Below are 19,232 nucleotides of genomic sequence, written 5' to 3'. Positions count from 1 at the left end.
GGCATTTATGTTCTACTTAAATGATCAAATTATGAGCTCTTACAAATGGTATTACTTAAAGCACAAATTAAAGCGGGTTAATGTATCAAATTAAAATACAATCAAACACTTAGAGAATATGCACAATCTCCTCGATAAAAAACAAAGCCTCATAAATGGAGCATGACAAAGTTTTAGGAGGAAGCTGGGGCTGTAAGAGGAAAACCGGCTTCTCTCTCCTTCTGTCATTCAGACTGACGTTGATTTCCTACCTCACAGAGTAGGGACAGGAGCTACTGATCCACTTATATAAAGAAAGCTCTTCTGCCTCATCTGCCTGACTTACCGAAGTTCTCGGTCACTGCTGTAACGGTCACTCTGGATGTGAACACCAGGATAGATGAGGCCCACCCTCTCAGGTGGTCATAACCTCTGACCTGGTACTCCCCGACAGGAAGGGATGGGACCACACACTGGAGAAGGGTACGGTTGCCAGAGACACCCACACAGGGGAACATCCCAATAAAAATGTCAACGTTTGCAGCTCCTGAGATCCCAGCCACTGAAAACGTTAAGACATCATCAGTCTGAGAAACTGAGAGCAATTCGGGGGTGAAGGCGTCGCTGTAACCAATGACGCCCACCTGGTAAGAAAGTCCATCTACCTCTATGACCAGGGCAACGGAGCCATTCCCTGCAGGAACAGCGCACTGGATGAGCTCAGAGCTGAGGTTCACAGTCAGGCAGGCCTGCTGGCCAATGTAGACTAAAGTGGAGTTCCGTCCCCTCAGGGCTGTACCCTCCAAGGTCAAGAGGCTTCCACCATGGAGGCTGAAATTCTTGGGGAAATAATGAAACACTTGAGGCAAAATGTGGAAGTGTCTGTAAACGTAACCAGAGCAAGCATACCCATATCTTGTATGAAAAACCGATAGGTAGTGGGGTCCTGGGGCCAAGTCACTGATCCAGCAAGCCACATGGGTTGTATTAAAGAAAGTCACAGTGCAAGGAAGGCGATCATCCACAAACACCATTGGTTCATCAGCCGCGGTACCTAACCTCTGACCCCTAATCAGCACTGTGGTCCGAGACCCACTGATGGTTGTGGTCCAGGCATCCACGACAGGAGTTGTCTCTTCACACAAGAAAAGAGTGCAATTCCCCTGACAGGCGCTGGGCAGCCCATTAACCAGGACAGTAACATTCAGGGTGAAGGAAGCGCCAGGCAAGGGGTTACCCGCCGGGGTAATCCGACAGAGGACCGTCTGGTCCCCCAAACTCAAAATCACACAAGTGAAAGGACCTGAAATGTCAACCTGAACTGACCTCCTGCTGGAATTGAGAGCCAAGCCCCTCACCGTGAGTACTGTCCCTCCACAAGTGGACCCAAGTGTTGGGGAAATGGCTGTTATCTGAGGCAACACCACAAATTGCTGGGGCACCGCAGACATGTCAGCAAACCCCATCTGCCTCTGACGTACTTGGAGAGGATAGATGCCCGCCTCCAAACTGTGAAGAGGAAAAGCGCACCCAGACAGGCTTGTGTTGCTACTGGGAGACTGGGTCTCAACATCACAGCTCAAGTTCCCCAGAAGAACCTCTGAGTTGGAGAGATTCTGCCCTTCCACGTAGAGCCTCAGGCTGTGATTTGTGATTTCTCCTCGCGTGGCTGTGACCACCGGGGTTGCTGCCATTTCATATGTGAAGATGAAGCCCTTCCCCACCAGGCTTGGCAAAGGTTGGTGGGGGAAGGGCTGGCTGCCAGCCCAGACCTCCACAGGGGCTGGGGCACCAGGCGGCAGGGGGGCTGGCGGGGTCTCACACCAGACGTTCGTCTCCGTTGAGTTCACAATGTCACAGGACCGATTGCCCACGAGCACCCAAACCAAAGCTGGGTCCCTGCTGAACCCTCTTCCTGAGATGCTGAGGATGGTTCCACCTAAAGCACAAATATTGAGAACAAAACTGAAAAGCTGGTATTTCAGAACTAGGAACTCACAGCCCCTGTGTGAGCCCCAGCAGGACCAAGTAAAAGGTGGAGTAAGTGTTAGTGAAAGTATCTCACCTCACCCATCAATGTTGATGTGTGATCATTTTGGCAGGAGTCAGATGCGCTAAATTTCACATGACAGTAAAACAATATAAATTGTCCTATAAGAGGAATGTTTATGCTATTTAAGACAAAATTTCCAAGTATGTTTATAGATCCTTAGAAACCTCCATCAACTTGGACACTAATGAAAAATCAAATTTCTTGAAGTGCTCTTGTCATCTGCTATTTTATCTTAACATGTCAGTCTATATGATTCTACAAATCATTATGTAGAAAGAGGATATGTATATTTCATATACATATGTATACAACATACACATAGTGAAAAATCAAATTCTTTAGTCTTCTTGTCATCTGTTGTATTATCTGCCCTAATATTCCGTATTATTCTCTATGTTATTATGTAGTATATATATTGTTCTATATATATTAAACTTACTAATGAAAAATCTAATTTGTTGAAGTCTTCTACTTATCTTCTATATTATTCTATTTAATATTCCAGTATTCCATATATTATGTAGTCGTGTGTGTGTGTATATGACATATCAAGAAGAACTGAAACATTGAAGCATGCTTGTAATTTTGCTGCTGTATTCATAGACATTGTCTCACTTTCTAGTTGAGGCACAATCAAATCCCATCTTCAGGACAGGGATGGGGGCAACGTACCCCTTATCATTCCCAAATCAGTGGTATAGCCAAGCAGCTTTAAAGAGGATTATACTATGTTCAAGAAGGAGAATGTACCTACTGTATAGCACAGGGAACTACTCAATACTCTGCAATGGCCTATATGAGAAAAGAATCTAAAAAAGAGTGGATATATGTATGTGTATAACTAATTCACTTTGATATACACCTGAAACTAACACAACATTGTAAATCAACTATACCCCAATCAAAAAAAATTTTTTAAAGGGTAATGTGTTATTTCATCCACTATCACAATGATTATCATAGGCAAATACATAGCTTTCAGTTTTTTCTGAAAATGAGTAGTTTTCTAGATTTCTCTATTTGTCCTGTCCTGACATCTCCCATGTTGACATTTGTGTTTCTGACTCTGTCTCGTCCTTCATCTACATCCCTAGAGCAAGCGAAGACATCAAAGACTCATGCCTCTTGCCCTTGCACATGCAGTATCAAAACGGCTAACTCAGGAAGCTCTTCTCTCGTTTACTACTGTTGTTTATATAATCGAAATATAGTTTATCTACAATATTGTGTTCATTTCTGATGTACAGCAAAGTGATTCGGTGATATGTACTCGAGATGCGCCACTTTTTAGATGTTTCAGCCTCCTTCCATTAGGAAAAAAGAAAACCAGGCACATCTCCTTTTCGTAAAAATTCTTTAATTTCCTGAACTCACTGGGCTAAGGGATCCTGAGTTTTCACACCTTCCAAAGTACATCACTCAGTTCCCAGTGCAGGGGAAAGCACCTCTCCCTGCAGCCCCTTCTCTGGTCTCACCAGGAACAAACTCTGAATATCCAGGGAGTAGACTTGCTGAATAAATAATACCAGTCAGGTCAAAGCCACTCACCCAGAATGGACCCACAGCAAGGCTGGATGCTGAAGACTTCTGTGATGTACTGGATGTGAAGATCCACCCTATAGAAAATGGGGAGATGGTCATGAAATAACTGAGAGTCAGAAAAAAAAGAGAAAAGAAGGCACGAGACAGCCGAGATGTATGTATTGAGGGGAGAAGAAGAAAGAAAGGGGGCTGTGATGAAGAGCACAGGTGAGGGGCACAGTCCACCAGAGAAGGAAGGAAACGTGAAGAAGAGAAGCTATGTGGGATATTTTCCTGCTCCAATATCGAGTGGGCACATCAGCCTCACAGAGTTTAGCTACTTTCTGGAATGAAGCAAGGGAACTTCTGGAGAAATACTGGGAGGGGGACTTCAGGGTAAAGAGGACTGAGCATGGCTTGTGCAGTAATTGAAGCCATTTATTCAAAGCCCAAGACACTGTTATTATTAAAGGTCTTAGTGAAATCACAGTCTCTTATTAAGCGCAGACTCTTCCTCCTCACATAGAGATGCCCATCCCATCTCATCCCAACCCAACTGAGAGACATGACATCTTAGTTCCAGAAAGTTCTCCTTTCCCCAACTAGTAAGCCAAAAACTGGTCTTGAGAGTGAACTGTCCTGTAGGGTCTCCAAGATTTGTTCAAATTTTAGGGTTCTCATATGTTTATCCCTTAACTTCAGAAGAAAAAGAAAAAATAAAGACCTAACTCAAAACTAGAATTCCTCAACTGAATCGCTAGACCATCAACAAACTTAAAATGAATGGCAAGGGTCCACCTCACCCTTGTGCGTGAATGTGGGCCCCACTGATGGAGACTGAGATTCCGTGGAGCCCAGCAGGCAGCGGGGGCAGCACCACCTCCAGGCCCTGAGCTGCCTGCGCTCGGACCCGAGCTCTGGTGTCCCCAATGTGGACTTGGGCATCCAAATCCGTGTGGTTCATTGGCAGCACCATTCCAATGGAAAGGGTCTCACCTCCTGTGTTGAAAAGAATCCATTAGCCCCTGTGAAGTGGATTTGTGGTCTCAACCGTTTATTCAATTCTAAGATTAGCTTTTGAGATTAAACACGTGGTTAGCCCTGTGCATAATACTCTGATTAAGAGTTTTAATGCCGGGAATTCCCTGGCGGTCCAGTGGTTAGGACTTGGCGCTTTCACTGCTGGAACCAGGTTTGATCGGTGGTCAGGGAACTAAGATCCTGCAAGCTGTGCAGCGTGGCCAAAACAAATAAAATAAAAATAATTTGAAAAAGCTTTTAATGCCAACCTAATTTTTATCATGAAACTTACAACTCATTTAATAGAGCTACAGCCTATAACTTCAAGGGCATAGAAAGAAAAATTGTCAGGACAATTGTACACAAGAGGCATTAATTCATCTCCATACAAAGGTAAATCAAGTAGCTATGATGGTCTTCATAACCAGAAAATAACACCCCATGTCCTTTTTGTAGCCTCTACTTTTCTGAAGATAAAAGTCTAAAGCTCTGTCTTGATTATGCACCGAGCCCCGTAGCAATGCTATATATGAGCGCAGTCATTCGCAGTTACAGAGCCCTTTCACCCACATTATCCCATTTGACCCTCACACTGTCCTGATAACATATGCAGGGCAGTTAGCAGGATTGGCGTTTTGCTTTTGAGGAAACTAAGGCTCAATAGCCCAGGTCTCAGAGCTGATTAATGGAAATGTGAGGGCCTGAGTCCAGTCTTGTATCTCAATGCCTTTTTAGTTTATTAGCAACTCTACTAAAATGCCATGTATACTACGGACACTTCATTTTATCTCATATATGTATTGAGTATCAAGAGGAACAGATATGGCTATCAGATGTTAAATGAAGTTTTGCAGGGTATGTAAAGCAGATAGGCTCTAAAAGGTTATAGGAAATCTGCTTATTGGGGCTATATTTAAAACAACTAGGTGTGTAAGAATTTGAATTTGGCACTGGCGGACTTTTCAGCTAATGGATCCCAGCCTGCTGTGAAGAAGGAAACCACATGGGGCCAATGTAGAGAGGCCATCTTTGGCCCATTTATACAACACCCAGTATCTGGCAGAATGATGGTGCTCACTTCAATAAAGCATTTATTGAGTGCTACTCTGTGTTAGTTCCTGGGCTAGGTACTTTTACCTATTGATACTTTATCTCCATTTTTCCCAATAACGTTGAAAGACTTATTCCCACCTAACAGCTGGAGAAGCTAAAGATAAAGGAAGTTAAGTATTGTGCCCAAGGAGTGGTTGAGTTGGAATTCATTCAGATCGGGTGCTGACAGCAAAAATCACACTAATGGTCTCTCACATCAAATCCTTCCTCCTCCTTCCCTGCCCCTCCTCTTTTCTCTTGGATTTCATCTTGGCTCTATTGTCCTCATCAGCATCAGCATCTCCTGGATGGAGATACGTAGCCCTCCAACTTCCAAAAGAAACCTTCCCAACAGGACACCACTCACTGCGGGTTTTATAACAAGTTCTTCTTTATTCTGCCTGTAGAAAGATCTCATTGCAAGTGTAAATCCTGCAAATAATGCATCATGTTGTATATATCAATAACATGATCTCCTTGGGCTCTTGGTCAATTGTCAAGCTAATCTGAGATGCCTTTGAGGCACTGATGCAATGTATTTATTCTTTGCATTATAGGTGGGAAATTTTATTAGGAGCCAAAATCACTGAAATCTGAATAGAACACGGAGCTCCCTCCTCCCTTTTCTACTTCGTTGGGAAGAATCTATACCACTAAGGAATTTTACACACTTTGGTCGCCTCAGGCAGCAAGTTCTTCTTCTGCACTGTCTGAGCTGAATAATATTGAGAAGCTAAAGGACACCTCCCTTTATGTACTCTTGAGCAATGGAAAATGAAAATAGTACCAGAAAAATTGAGTCCAGGCTGTTTCTTTAGGAAATTTGATGGTCTTGTATAATAAACCCTTAGACATGTCTGCCATAAACTCTGTCAACTGGCACCCAATTAACCAGAACACAGTGCTACCTGCTACTTTTCCAAATCTATATGTTATGACATGATAATAAATTGTCATAATTCCATCCAGTCATATCATCTGAATCATCAAAGAAAGATTAAATCATTTCACGTAGCTGGATGCTAAATAATACACTCTTTATATATATGTCTCTCAAGGAACAAGTTAATCAGAATACTATTTTCTAATCATATCAAATAACTGCTATAAAAGGACCTGCTGCTCCAAATGCTATTTTACAATAAACTGTAAGTGGCTGTGTGCTTGGAATCTGCAACCAGACTGCCTGAGTTCAAATCCCCACTCTGGTACTTACTACCAGGTTGTTACTACCAAGTAACATCTTAGACAAGTAACTTATTCTCTCTGTTCTTTAGTTTCCTAATCTGTAAACTGAGGCTAATAATTCTATAAATTAATGACAAAGATTAATGTCTACTATATGTCTGTGCTATTACTATTGGCACATAGTAGGTACACAATACATATTTACTGAATTTTTAACTTCAAATTCCCATGTCATTTTCAGGATAGAAATGGTCCCAATTTTACAGAGAGAAAAACAGGTATAAGGAGATTTATTCAATGATGGCTAAGAGGAGAAAATCAGTCTCCAGGTTTTCAGAAAAATAACTTCCATCCAAAATATAATACTATCTTCAATAAAATTAATAGGCCATTGTTTTGCCTTTTTATACAATCAGTGCTCTAAGCTGAAAAGATCCTGCAGGATCAGGTATTTTACCTGCTATGCTGCTTCTGTTTCTGCTGAGAGACACAATTACTGGATTTAAAGAGGAGACGTAAGTAAATGCCTTGGGAAGAACCACAGAATGGTCCCCTCTGATCACAGTCACATTCACTGTAGGTCCATCTTCCCCCTGAAAAATTAATTTTTAAAATCAAAACTCTGGGGACTCCCCTGGTGGCCCAGTGGTAAAGAATCCACCTTCCAATGCAGGGGACGCAGGTACGATCCCTGGTCGGAGAACTAAGATCCCACATGCCGCGGCACAACTAAGCCCACGCGCCACAACTATTGAGCTCTTGCATCTCAACGAGAGAGCCCATGTGCTGCAAACTACAGAGCCCACTCACCCTGGAGCCCTTGCGCCACAACTAAAGAGAGAAAACCCACATGCCACAACTAGAGAGAAGCCCGGGTGCCGCAACGAAGAGACCACACACCATAACAAAAGGTCCCACATGCCTCAACGAAGATCCCGTGTGCCACAACTAAGACCCGACACAGCCAAAAAATTAAGGAAAATAAATAAATAGTTTTTAAAAAATAAAATAAAAACTCTGTAAATAAGACTGAGTTGAGCAAAGGTCCATACAGAATTAGTTTAAAGGGTTAATTTCAAGAAAATTGTTTTTAAAGACTATATTTGCTACTTTGAAGTCTTTCTCTGTGTCTCTCTGTGTCTCTCTCTGTCTCTGTCTCTCTCACATGCACACACACTCACAGTGACAAGTGCTTAGAATAGGCAAGTGCAGCATCCAACAGATTAAAGGGTAAAGAAGAATGATTTGCAATTAACACACCAATTGGTTCTGCAAAAAAAAACGCAATTTCAAATTAACATCTATATCTAGCTAAACTACCCATCAACTGTGAAAGTACTTTGAGATATTTAAGTACTAAGAAAACTTCCCTCCCACATTTTCTTTCTTGGGATATTTCTTAAGGCTATTATCTTATAAAATAAGCAATAACCAAAAAAAGAGAAAAAAAACTCCAAGAAACAGTGAATCTACTCAGGAGAGCAGTCAAGGGAAATACTAGGATGAAACCTATAGAATAAATCTAGAAAACACCAAGTTAGATTGAAGCAGAAGAAGAGGGAGCGTCAAGAAAAAAGAGCAACTGATATAATGAAATATTTTTTAAGATAGAGGATTTTTATAATAAGGAAGACATGTAAAAAAAAAACTCTAGGGACTTCCCTGGGGGCACAGTGGTTAAGAATCCGCCTGCCAATGCAGGGAACACAGGTTTGAGCCCTGGTCCAGGAAGATCCCACATGCCGCGGAGCAACTAAGCCCATACGCCACAGCTACTGAGCCCGCGTGCCACAACTACTAAGGCCCACGCGCCTAGAGCCCGTGCTCCGCAACAAGAGAAGCCACCACAATGAGAAGCCCACACACCACAACGAAGAATAGCCCCCACTCACCGCAACTAAAGAAAGCCCACGCACAGCAACGAAGACCCAACACAGTCCAAAAAAACACAAATAAATAAATTTATAAAGTAAAAAACTCTAAGAAAAAGACAAACTACAAAATATATATATTGCCTGATTCTGTCAGTATCATTCAAATAGTTTAATAATGTAAATATGGTTTATTGATTTAACCAACAAATGACACTGTAACTATATTCAAAGGAATTTAAAGTGGTTGTTTCAGAAAGGGGGACTGAAGAATGGGGAAGTGGGTACGAGAGAGTATGATTGTCTTACTATTTTCTTTTGAACTTTGCATGTATTGCTTTGTTCAATTAAAAGTTGGCTTTCCTAATTTTTATTCTCTCTAGTAAAAGAAATTCAAACAGTACAAATTTTACCCATTAAAATAGTAAATATAGCTAAAGTGCTGATACTCAATGTTGGCCAAGGCACCAGAAATCAGACACCCACACAGCGATGGTGAGAGTATTATTTAAAAAGTGTTTCAGACAACTGGATATCCATGTCAAAAGCTTTATATCTCTGTGCTGTTATTGTTGGCTGGTAAGTACACAGGAAATTTTGGAAATTATCTAAATGTCCAATAATGGGAAATATACAAATTACAACACAAACATATTAGAATTGCATGCAGTTTATATATAAAAGCTAACATTTCATAATATTTGAATAACTGGATGAGATAAAAATATGGGACCAGAGATCAAAGATTACTCTGAACCCTCTCTTCTTCCAGAGATCTTTATTGTTCAGCAGACAGCCTTCTTTGGGGGTCATGGATGTGCTAGGAATCTTGATGGCACTGAAGTGAACTCTGAATAGGAAGTTCAATTTCAGCTGTGAGCATGACTCTCACCCACAGCACCAGGGAAGGGTCTGGACCAAAAACTCTTATGCCATCTATGGGATAGCACCAGCTGAAGAGGGATGGGAAAGCTAAGGGACTTGTGTTTAAGAAACAAGGGAAGCAGTAGGGACTAACTAGGAAGCTATTTCATAGGAACCAGGCATTCTAGAGGATTCCAAGTTCCACCAGTCACATCCATGCCAGAAAACAAAATTGCTAATGAAAACTAAGTTATTTGTTTACTTGAGAAAGAAGCGAGATTCTAAGATATATGTCTTGCAAACCAACACTCAGAATGTGCAGTAGGTAAATATATTTATTCTGTGGCACTAATACTCATTAAGAGTATGGGACTGGGACTGCCTGGTTGTCTTCTTTTAAAAGAAATTAACTGATGCTAATTACAAGCCCCATTGGCGGGGTCAGCTTCCCAATTCATAACAGAAGTGCTTCCATGTAAGCAACATAAGCATGCTCTCATGATGAAAACGTCATGTCAGTTAACTTAGTTCTAAGAAACGATTCACTGAGAACCTTACACTACACGTTAATAATGGTCACTCACTCAGAGAGGAAATGCCAAAAGATTCCACTTACCTTGGGTGGAACTTTGCATTGAATCCTTCGTGAATTGCTTGTGGTGACATTAATGGCACAAAACTGGGATCCAAATAAAACCAGGCTAACATCTTCCAAACTAGAGCCTCGGATGGTGGCCCAGAGCCCTCCTGTACAAAAGCAGCATTTTCAGATAGGACACATAGCCGTACAGACAGACAACAATTAATTATCCACAAGAGAAATAAATGAAATCAAAATATGAAACTCCTTAGTCAAAACACAAGGCATGTTCAAACTGAAGAAAAAGACTGAAGTTAAAAATACAAACTACTAAATGAGATGGGAGATACAGTGACTGAAGGGCAGAGAGAAGGAAATATTTAAGACTAAAACATAGAGATAAAACACAGACATGGAACAGAGAAGTAGAGTATCAATAGATGGTCTCTGGAAACTGCTTCTGCTCTAGATTTCTGAACATCATCCCTGCCAATTCTATAAAACATACTCTCTTCCCAAGAAACCAGTATAAGAGAGCAAGTATAAGACAGTAGATAGAGCAGGCAGCCCAGAGTCAGGGCTATAGACTGCTCTACCACTTAGAGCAGGTCATTTGCATTATTGTCCCTGAGTTCACTGGTCCTCATCTCCCTCATCTTTTTTTTTTTTGGCCATGCCACTCGGCTTGCAGGATCTTACCTCCCCGACCAGGGATTGAACCCAGCCCTCAGCAGTGAAAGCTCAGAGTCCTAACCACCGGACCACCAGGGAATTCCCATTCCCTCATCTTTAAATGACAGCCTTAACCCTTCCAGCTTTGTGATTCGATACCACACAGACTATGTTCTGGTCTCCATAATGATATAGAAGGGACTGTCATTGTCACCAAGTGCCACCAGGATTTCTGTACTGACCACTGAGGAGGAGCAACCACAGAAACCCCCATCTCCTCACGACAAACGTCAGTAAGAGAAGGAATGGCACCAATCGCACTGATATCACGGCACACAATACCATTTGGAGGACCAGCCCTTGATCCAGCTGATGGACAGGAAGCCCACTTATTGTTGATCAGCAACGATTCTGGTCTGCCATCTTTCCAGAAAGGGATATAAAAGAGGCAGTGAAGCCACCAAATAGAGACACATATCCCATGCCAGTGGGGAGAGGCCACAGAAGCAAGGTTGTCATTCCCCAATGTGTCAGGGTGAGAAAGGAAATTTATACAACCTGATGAAACTCTTGCAGGAGCATGTGACTAAGTGGAATATCACCCTGAAGTTAAATATATAAACATGCCCTTAAGATTCAGGACAAGACTACAATAAACTTCTAAGTTAAAGAATAACAATGAGGAAGAGCCAACATACATTAGCAACATAAAAGATACAATATCTGGAAACAATTTTGACAAGAACAATTCAAGAGTATGAAGAAATGTGAAGAAAGCTTTGAAATGCTGCTGACAAACGTAACAGATGAGTTAAAACTTAAATAAGAAAACTAAAGTAAATGTACGGAAAGAGTGAACATTGTAAAGTAAATGTACGGAAAGAGTGAACATTGTAAGGTGGCATATGTTTCTTTTCTTTTTGAATTTTACTTTATTTTTTATACAACAGGTTATTAGTTATCTATTTTATACATATTAGTGTATACATGTCAATCCCAATCGCCCAATTCATACCACCACCACCACCACCACACCACCTGCCACTTTCCCTCTTGGTGTCCATACATTTGTTCTCTACATCTGTGTCTCTATTTCTGCCCTGCAAACCGGTTCATCTGTACCATTTTTTTAGATTCCACATATATGCGTTAATATACTATATTTGTTTTTCTCTTTCTGACTTACTTCACTCTGTATGACACTCTCTAGATCCATCCACGTCTCTATAAATGACCCAATTTCGTTTTTTTTATGACTGAGTAATATTCCATTGTATGTATGTACCACAACTTCTTTATCCATTCATCTGTCAATGGGCATTTAGGTTGCTTCCATGACCTGGCTATTGTAAATAGTGTTGCAATTAACACTGGGGTGCATGTGTCTTTCTGAATCATCGCTTTCTCTGGGTATATGCCCAGTAGTGGGGTTCCTGGGTCATATGGTAGTTCTATTTTTAGTTTTTTAAGGAACCTCCATGCTGTTCTCCATAGTGGCTTATCAATTTACATTCGCACCAACAGTGCAACAGGGTTCCCTTTTCTCCACACCCTCTCCAGCATTTGTTTGTAGATTTTCTGACGATGCCCTTTCTAACTGGTGTGAGGTGATACCTCATTGTACTTTTGATTTGCATTTCTCTAATAATTAGTGATGTTGAGCAACCTGTCGTGTGCTTCTTGGCCACTGTATGTCTTCTTTGCAGAAATGTCTACTTAGCTCTTCTGCTCATTTTTTTGATTAGGTTGGTTGTTTTTTTACTATTGAGCCGCATAAGCTGTTTATATATTTTGGAGATTAATCCTTTGTCTGTTGATTTGTTTGCAAATATTTTCTCCCATTCTGAGGGTTGTCTTTTTATTTTTGTTTTTATTTCCATTACTCTAGGAAGTAGATCAAAAAAAGATCTTGCTGTGATTTATGTCAAAGAGTGTTCTTCCTATGTTTTCCTCTAAGAGTTTTATAGTGTCCAGTCTTGCATTTAGGTCTCTAATCCATTTTGAGTTTATTTTTGTGTATGGTGTTAGGAAGTGTTCTAACTTCATTCTTTTACATGTAGCTATCCAGTTTTCCCAGCACAACTTATTGAAGAGGCTGTCTTTTCTGCACTGTATATCCTTGCCTCCTCTGTCATAGATTAGTTGACCATAGGTGCGTGGGTTTATCTCTGGGCTTTCTATCCTGTTCCATTGATCTATATTTCTGTTTTTGCGCCAGTACCATACTGTCTTGATTACTGTAGCTTTGTAGTATAGTCTGAAGTCAGGGAGTCTGATTCCTCCAGCTCTGTTTCTTTCCCTCAAGACTGCTTTGGCTATTTGGGGTCTTTTGTGTCTCCACACAACTTTTAAGATTATTTTGTTCTAGTTCTGTAAAAAATGCCACTGGTAATTTGATAAGGATTGCACTGAATCTGTAGATTGCTTTCGGTAGTACTGTCATTTTCACAATACTGATTCTTCCAATCCAAGAACATGGTATATCTCTCCATCTGTTTGTATCATCTTTGACTTCTTTCATCAGTGTCTTATAGTTTTCTGCATACAGGTCTTTTGTCTCCTTAGGTAGGTTTATTCCTAGGTATTTTATTCTTTTTGTTGTAATGGTAAATGGGGTTGCTTCCTTAATTTCTCTTTCTGATCTTTTGTTGTTAGTGCATAGGAATGCAAGAGATTTCTGTGCATTAATTTTGTATCCTGCAACTTTACCAAATTCATTGATTAGCTGTAGTAGTTTTCTGGTGGCATCTTTAGGGTTCTCTATGTATAGTATCATGTCACCTGCAAACAGTGACAGTTTTACTTCTTCTTTTCCAATTTGGATTCCTTTTATTTCTTTTTCTTCTCTGATTGCCGTGGTTAGGACTTCCCAAACTACGTTGAATAATAGTCGTAAGAGTGGACAACCTTGTCTTGTTCCTGATCTTAGAGGAAATGCTTTCAGTTTTTCACCATTGAGAATGATGTTTGCTGTGGGTTTGTCATATATGGCCTTTATTATGTTGAGGTAGGTTCCCGCTATGCCCACTTTCTGAAGAGTTTTTATCATAAATTGGTGTTGAATTTTGTCAAAAGCTTTTTCTGCATCTATTGAGATGATCATATGGTTTTTATTCTTAAATTTGTTAATATGGTGTATCACATTGATTGATTTGCGTATATTGAAGAATCCTTGCATCCCTGGGATAAATCCCACTTGATCATGGGGTATGATCCTTTTATTATGTTGTTGGATTCTGTTTGCTAGTATTTTGTTGAGGATTTCTGCATCTATACTCATCAGTGATATTGGTCCGTAATTTTCTTTTTTTGTAGAGTCTTTGTCTAGTTTTAGTATCAGGATGATGAGTTAGAATGAGTTTGGGAGTGTTCCTTCCTCTGCGATTTTTTGGAAGGGTTTGAGAAGGATGGGTGTTAGCTCTTCTCTAAATGTTTAATAGAATTCACCTGTGAAGCCATCTGGTCCTGGACTTTTGTTTGTTGGAAGGTTTTTAATCACAATTTCGATTTCATTACTTGTGATTGGTCTGTTCATATTTTCTATTCCTTCCTGGTTCAGTCTTGGAAGGTTATACCTTTCTAAGAATTTGTCCATTTCTTCTAGGTTGTCTATTATATTGGCATAGAGTTGCTCATAGTAGTCTCTTACGAAACTTTGTATTTCTGCGATGTCTGTTGTAACTTCTTTTTCATTTCTAATGTTATTGATTTGAGTCCTCTCCTTCTTTTTCTTGATAAGTCTGGCTAAAGGTTTGTCAATTTTGTTTATCTTCTCAAAGAACCAGCTTTTGGTTTTATTGATCTTTGCTATTGTTTTCTTTGTTTCTATTCCACTTATTTCTGCTCTGATCTTTATGATTTCTTTCCTTCTACTAACTTTGGGTTTTGTTTGTTCTTCTTTCTCTAGTTCCTTTGGATGTCAGGTTAGATTGTTTATTTGAGATTTTTCTTGTTTCTTGAGGTAGGCTTGTATTGCTGTAAACTTCCCTCTTAGAACTGCTTTTGCTGCCTCCCATAGGTTTTTGGATCGTCGTGTTTTCGTTGTCATTTGTCTCTAGGTATTTTTTGATTTCCTCTTTGATTTCTTCAGTGATCTCTTGGTTATTTAGTAACGTATTGTTTAGCCTCCATGTGTTTGTGTTTTTTACGTTTTTTTCCCTGTAATTCATTTCTAATCCCATAGCGTTGTGGTCGGAAAAGATGCTTGATATGATTTCAATCTTCTTAAATTTACCGAGGCTTGATTTGTGACCCAAGATGTGATCTATCCTGGAGAATGTTCTGTGTGCACTTGAGAAGAAAGTGTAATCTGCTGTTTTTGGATGGAAGGTCCTATAAATATCAATTAAATCTATCTGGTTTATTGTGTCATTCAAAGCTTGAGTTTCCTTATTAATTTTCTGTCTGGATGATCTGTTCATTGGTGGAAGTGAGGTGTTAAAGTCCCCCACTATTATTGTGTTACTGTCGATTTCCTCTCTTACAGCTGTTAGCAGTTGCCTTATGTATTGAGATGCTCCTATGTTGGGTGCACATATATTTGTTATATCTTCTTCTTGGATTGATCCCTTGATCATTATGTAGTGTCCTTCCTTGTTTCTTGTAACATTCTTTAAGTCTATTTTATCTGATATGAGTATTGCTGCTCCAGCTTTCTTCTGATTTCCATTTGCATGGAATATTTTTTCTATCCCCTCACTTTCAGTCTGTCTGTGTCTCTAGGTCTGAAGTGGGTCTCTTGTAGACAGCATATATATGGGTCTTGTTTTTGTATCCATTCAGCAAGCCTGTGTCTTTTGCTTGGAGCATTTAATGCATTCATGTTTAAGGTAATTATCGATATGTATGTTCCTATTACCATTTTCTTAATTGTTATGGGTTTGTTTTTATAGGTCCTTTTCTTCTCTTGTGTTTCCCACTTAGAGGAGTTCCTTTAGCATTTGTTGTAGAGCTGGTTTGGTGGTGGTGAATTCTCTTAGCTTTTGCTTGCCTGTAAAGCTTTTGATTTCTCCGTCAAATCTGAATGAGATCCTTGCCACGTAGAGTAATCTTGGTTGTAGTTTCTTCCCTTTCATCACTTTACATATATCATGCCACTCCCTTCTGGCTTGTAGAGTTTCTGCTGAGAAATCACCTGTTAACCTTATGGGAGTTCCCTTGTATGTTATTTGTCATTTTTCCCTTGCTGCTTTCAGTAATTTTTCTTTGTCTTTTATTTTTGCCAATTTGATTACTATGTGTCTCGGCATGTTTCTCCTTGGGTTTATCCTGCCTGGGATTCTCTATGCTTCCTGGACTTAGGTGGCTATTTCCTTTCCCATGTTAGGGAAGTTTTCGACTATAATCTCTTCAAATATTTTCTCGGGTCCTTTCTCTCTCTCTTCTCCTTCCGAGACCCCTATAATGCGAATGTTGTTGTGCTTAATGCTGTCCCAGAGGTCTCTTAGGCTGTCTTCATTTCTTTTCATGCTTTTTTCTTTATTCTGTTCCATGGCAGTGAATTCCACCATTCTGTCTTCCAGGTAACTTATCCGTTCTTCTGCCTCAGTTACTCTGCTACTGATTCCTTCTAGTGTATTTTTCATTTCAGTTATTGTATTGTTCATCTCTGTTTGTTTGTTCTTTAATTCTTCTAGGTGTTTGTTCTTTAATTCTTCTAGGTCTTTATTAAATATTTCTTGCATCTTCTCGATCTTTGCCTCCATTCTTTTTCCGAGGTCCTGGATCATCTTCACTATCATTACTCTGAATTCTTTTTCTGGAATGTTGCCTATCTCCACTTCATTTAGTTATTTTTCTGGGGTTTTATCTTGTTCCTTCATCTGGTACAAAGTCCTCTGCCTTTTCATTTTGTCTGTCTTTCTGTGAATGTGGTTTTTCCTTCCACAGGCTGCAGAATTGTAGTTCTTCTTGCTTCTGCTGTCTGCCCTCTTGTGGATGAGGCTACCTAAGATGCCTGTGGCATACCTTTCTAAGTTAAACTAAAGCATCAATACATCATGATAAAAATACAAAAAACATTTTTAATTTAAATTAGACATGCTGATTTTAAAATTCAATGAAAAATAAACAATAGCCAGAAAACAAAATTTCAAAAATAAGAGTGAAGGGGTCTTCTGCCAGACATTAAAATACCTTATAAAACAGCTATAATTGGGGAGATCAGGTGGCAGAGTAGGATGATGCAGAGCTCACCTCCCCCAACAAACACATCAAAATACATCTACATGTGGAGCAACTCTCACTGCAAACAACCTGGATGCTGGCAGAAAGGTTCTTCTACAACCAAGGCTGTAAGAAAATCCTCACAGAGTTGGGTGGGAAGGGAGGAGAAGCAATCAGCTCAGGACGCACACCCCTAGCAGGGGACACAGAAGAAAAGGGGGATATCTCAGGCTCGGGGACCCTCCCTGGGGAGTGAGGGGTTTGAGCCACATATTGGGCACCCCAACCCTAGGGCTCAACACCAGGAAGATGAGTCCTGAATTGTGTCCCCCTCAAAATTCATATGTTGTAGTCCTGGCCACTTGTACCTCAGAATGTGACCTTATTTGGGAATAGGGTCATTACAGATGTACTTAGCTAAGACAAGGTCATATTGGAGTAGGGTGGGTCCTTAATTCAATATGACTAGTGTCCTTATAATAAGGGAAAATTTGGGCACATAAAAGACACAGGGAGAACACCATGTGAAGATAATGGCAGAGATCAGGGTGATGCTTTTACAACCCAAGGAATGCCAAAGATTGCCAGCAGACTACCAGAATCTTGGGGAGAGGCATGAAACAAATTCTTTCTCACAGGTTGTTGCAGAAGGAATCACCTCCACTGACATCTTGATACCAGACTTATAGCCTCCAGAACTGTGAGACAATAAATTTCTGTTATTTAAGCCATCTAGTTTGCAGTACCTCGTTAAGCAGCCCTAGAAAACTAATACAGACCCCTAACCCACACTATATACGAAAATTAACTAAAAATGAATTATACATCTAAATGCAAGAGCTAAAGCTATAAAACTCTTAGAAGAAAATATAGGCATAAATCTTGTGACATTGGATTAGGCAATCGTTTCTTAGATAGGACACCAAGGCACAAGCAACAACAATAAAATGATAAATATATATTTCTAAGAGATATTGCCCTAGTCCAACCCAACATGCTCTCTCCCCTGGATGGCTTCAGTAGCCTCCATCCTTGCCTCCCTACAGTATTTCCTCACACAGCAGCCTAAGTCAGATCATGTTGCTTTTGCACTTAAACTTTTCCAATGGCACCTGTCTCGCTCAGAATTAAAGCCAACATCCTTTCAGACTTCCCTGGCAGTCCAGTGGTTAGGGCTCTGAGCTTCCACTGCAGGGGGCGCAGGTTGAATCCCTAGTCAGGGAGCTAAGATCCCACATGCCACACGGCATGGCCAAAAAACAACAACAACAACAACAAAAACCCAATATCCTTTCATAGCCTCTAAAGCCATATGATCTGCTCCCAGTCATCTCCTACCACCCCCCTCACTCAATTTATTCCAGCCACAGAAACCTCCTTGGTTGGAACAAGCTGAGCTCATTCTGACTTAAGATTTTATCATTTGGTGTTCCCTCTGCCTAGAATCTCCTCCAAGATTTCCCCAGGACTCATTCCTTCACTTCCTCCCTGTCTCCATCCTCCAGTGACATCCTTGACATTTCTCCAATGCCAGTGACCATCCTATCACAACCACCACTCTCTCTGTCACTATTCCCCTGCTATATTTTTCTCTTACACACTTACCTCCAGGTGAGCAGGGACTTTGTTTCAATTTATTGTATCCTCAACATTCATAGTGACTGGCACATAGTAAGAGCTAAATAAATTGTTGTCGTTATTATTGTTGATAATAATTAAAAGTTGGAGAGGCAGTGACAATGCCATTCCCATTTGAAAGCTGAAGTGCCTCACAAGGGTCCACACCTTAGGACCTAACACACAGAAATGAACCAATATTTTTTTTTAAGGGCACTTGGCATATGGGCAAGTGGTGATTTGGAATATTACTGATCACATTATTACATGTATTCATTACATACTCAACTGTTCTGTAAATTCCTTGTTGGTAGGACTCAGCCTGGTTCTCTTTAAATCCCCAATAGCAGTGTTGCTCAAACTACCCTATTCATAGAAATTGCCTGAGGATCCTGTGAACATGCAGATTGATTAGGAGGTGAGAGATGGGGCCTGAGACTGCATTTCTAACAAGCTCCCAGATGATGGAGATACTGCTGGTCCAGAACCAAACTTTGAGAACGAAGGTCTTCAGCACCTGGCACAGAGCTTTCCGCAGGGTGGCTTAGTCAGTGTTGAGTGATTGATGGATGGATGGATGGATGGATGGATGGATGGATGGACTGATACT

The 19,232-nt window shown here is 40.5% G+C and overlaps 1 protein-coding gene across 23 annotated transcripts in view; it reads right to left on the bottom strand.

Moving 5' to 3' along the window:
* PKHD1 (PKHD1 ciliary IPT domain containing fibrocystin/polyductin) overlaps nt 1-19,232 on the bottom strand; it is a 623,301-nt gene that overhangs the window by 553,024 nt on the left and 51,045 nt on the right. For all 23 annotated transcript variants that reach the window (XM_029242351.1, XM_029242350.1, XM_029242348.1 and 20 more), the window contains 5 exons: nt 10,205-10,335; nt 7,311-7,446; nt 4,357-4,552; nt 3,581-3,648; nt 326-1,918 (listed from right to left, as the gene is read on the bottom strand). In XM_029242351.1, the coding sequence (XP_029098184.1) occupies nt 326-1,918; nt 3,581-3,648; nt 4,357-4,552; nt 7,311-7,446; nt 10,205-10,335 (2,124 nt within the window). The remainder of the gene's footprint in view (nt 1-325; nt 1,919-3,580; nt 3,649-4,356; nt 4,553-7,310; nt 7,447-10,204; nt 10,336-19,232) is intronic.

The sequence above is a fragment of the Monodon monoceros genome, unplaced genomic scaffold (genome assembly GCF_005190385.1).
Source record: "Monodon monoceros isolate NGI ecotype Baffin Bay Population unplaced genomic scaffold, NGI_Narwhal_1 Super_Scaffold_3, whole genome shotgun sequence".
NCBI lineage: Eukaryota > Metazoa > Chordata > Mammalia > Artiodactyla > Monodontidae > Monodon > Monodon monoceros.
The sequence above is the reverse complement of the archived record's forward strand: the minus strand, read 5'-3'. Positions and strand labels throughout refer to the sequence as shown.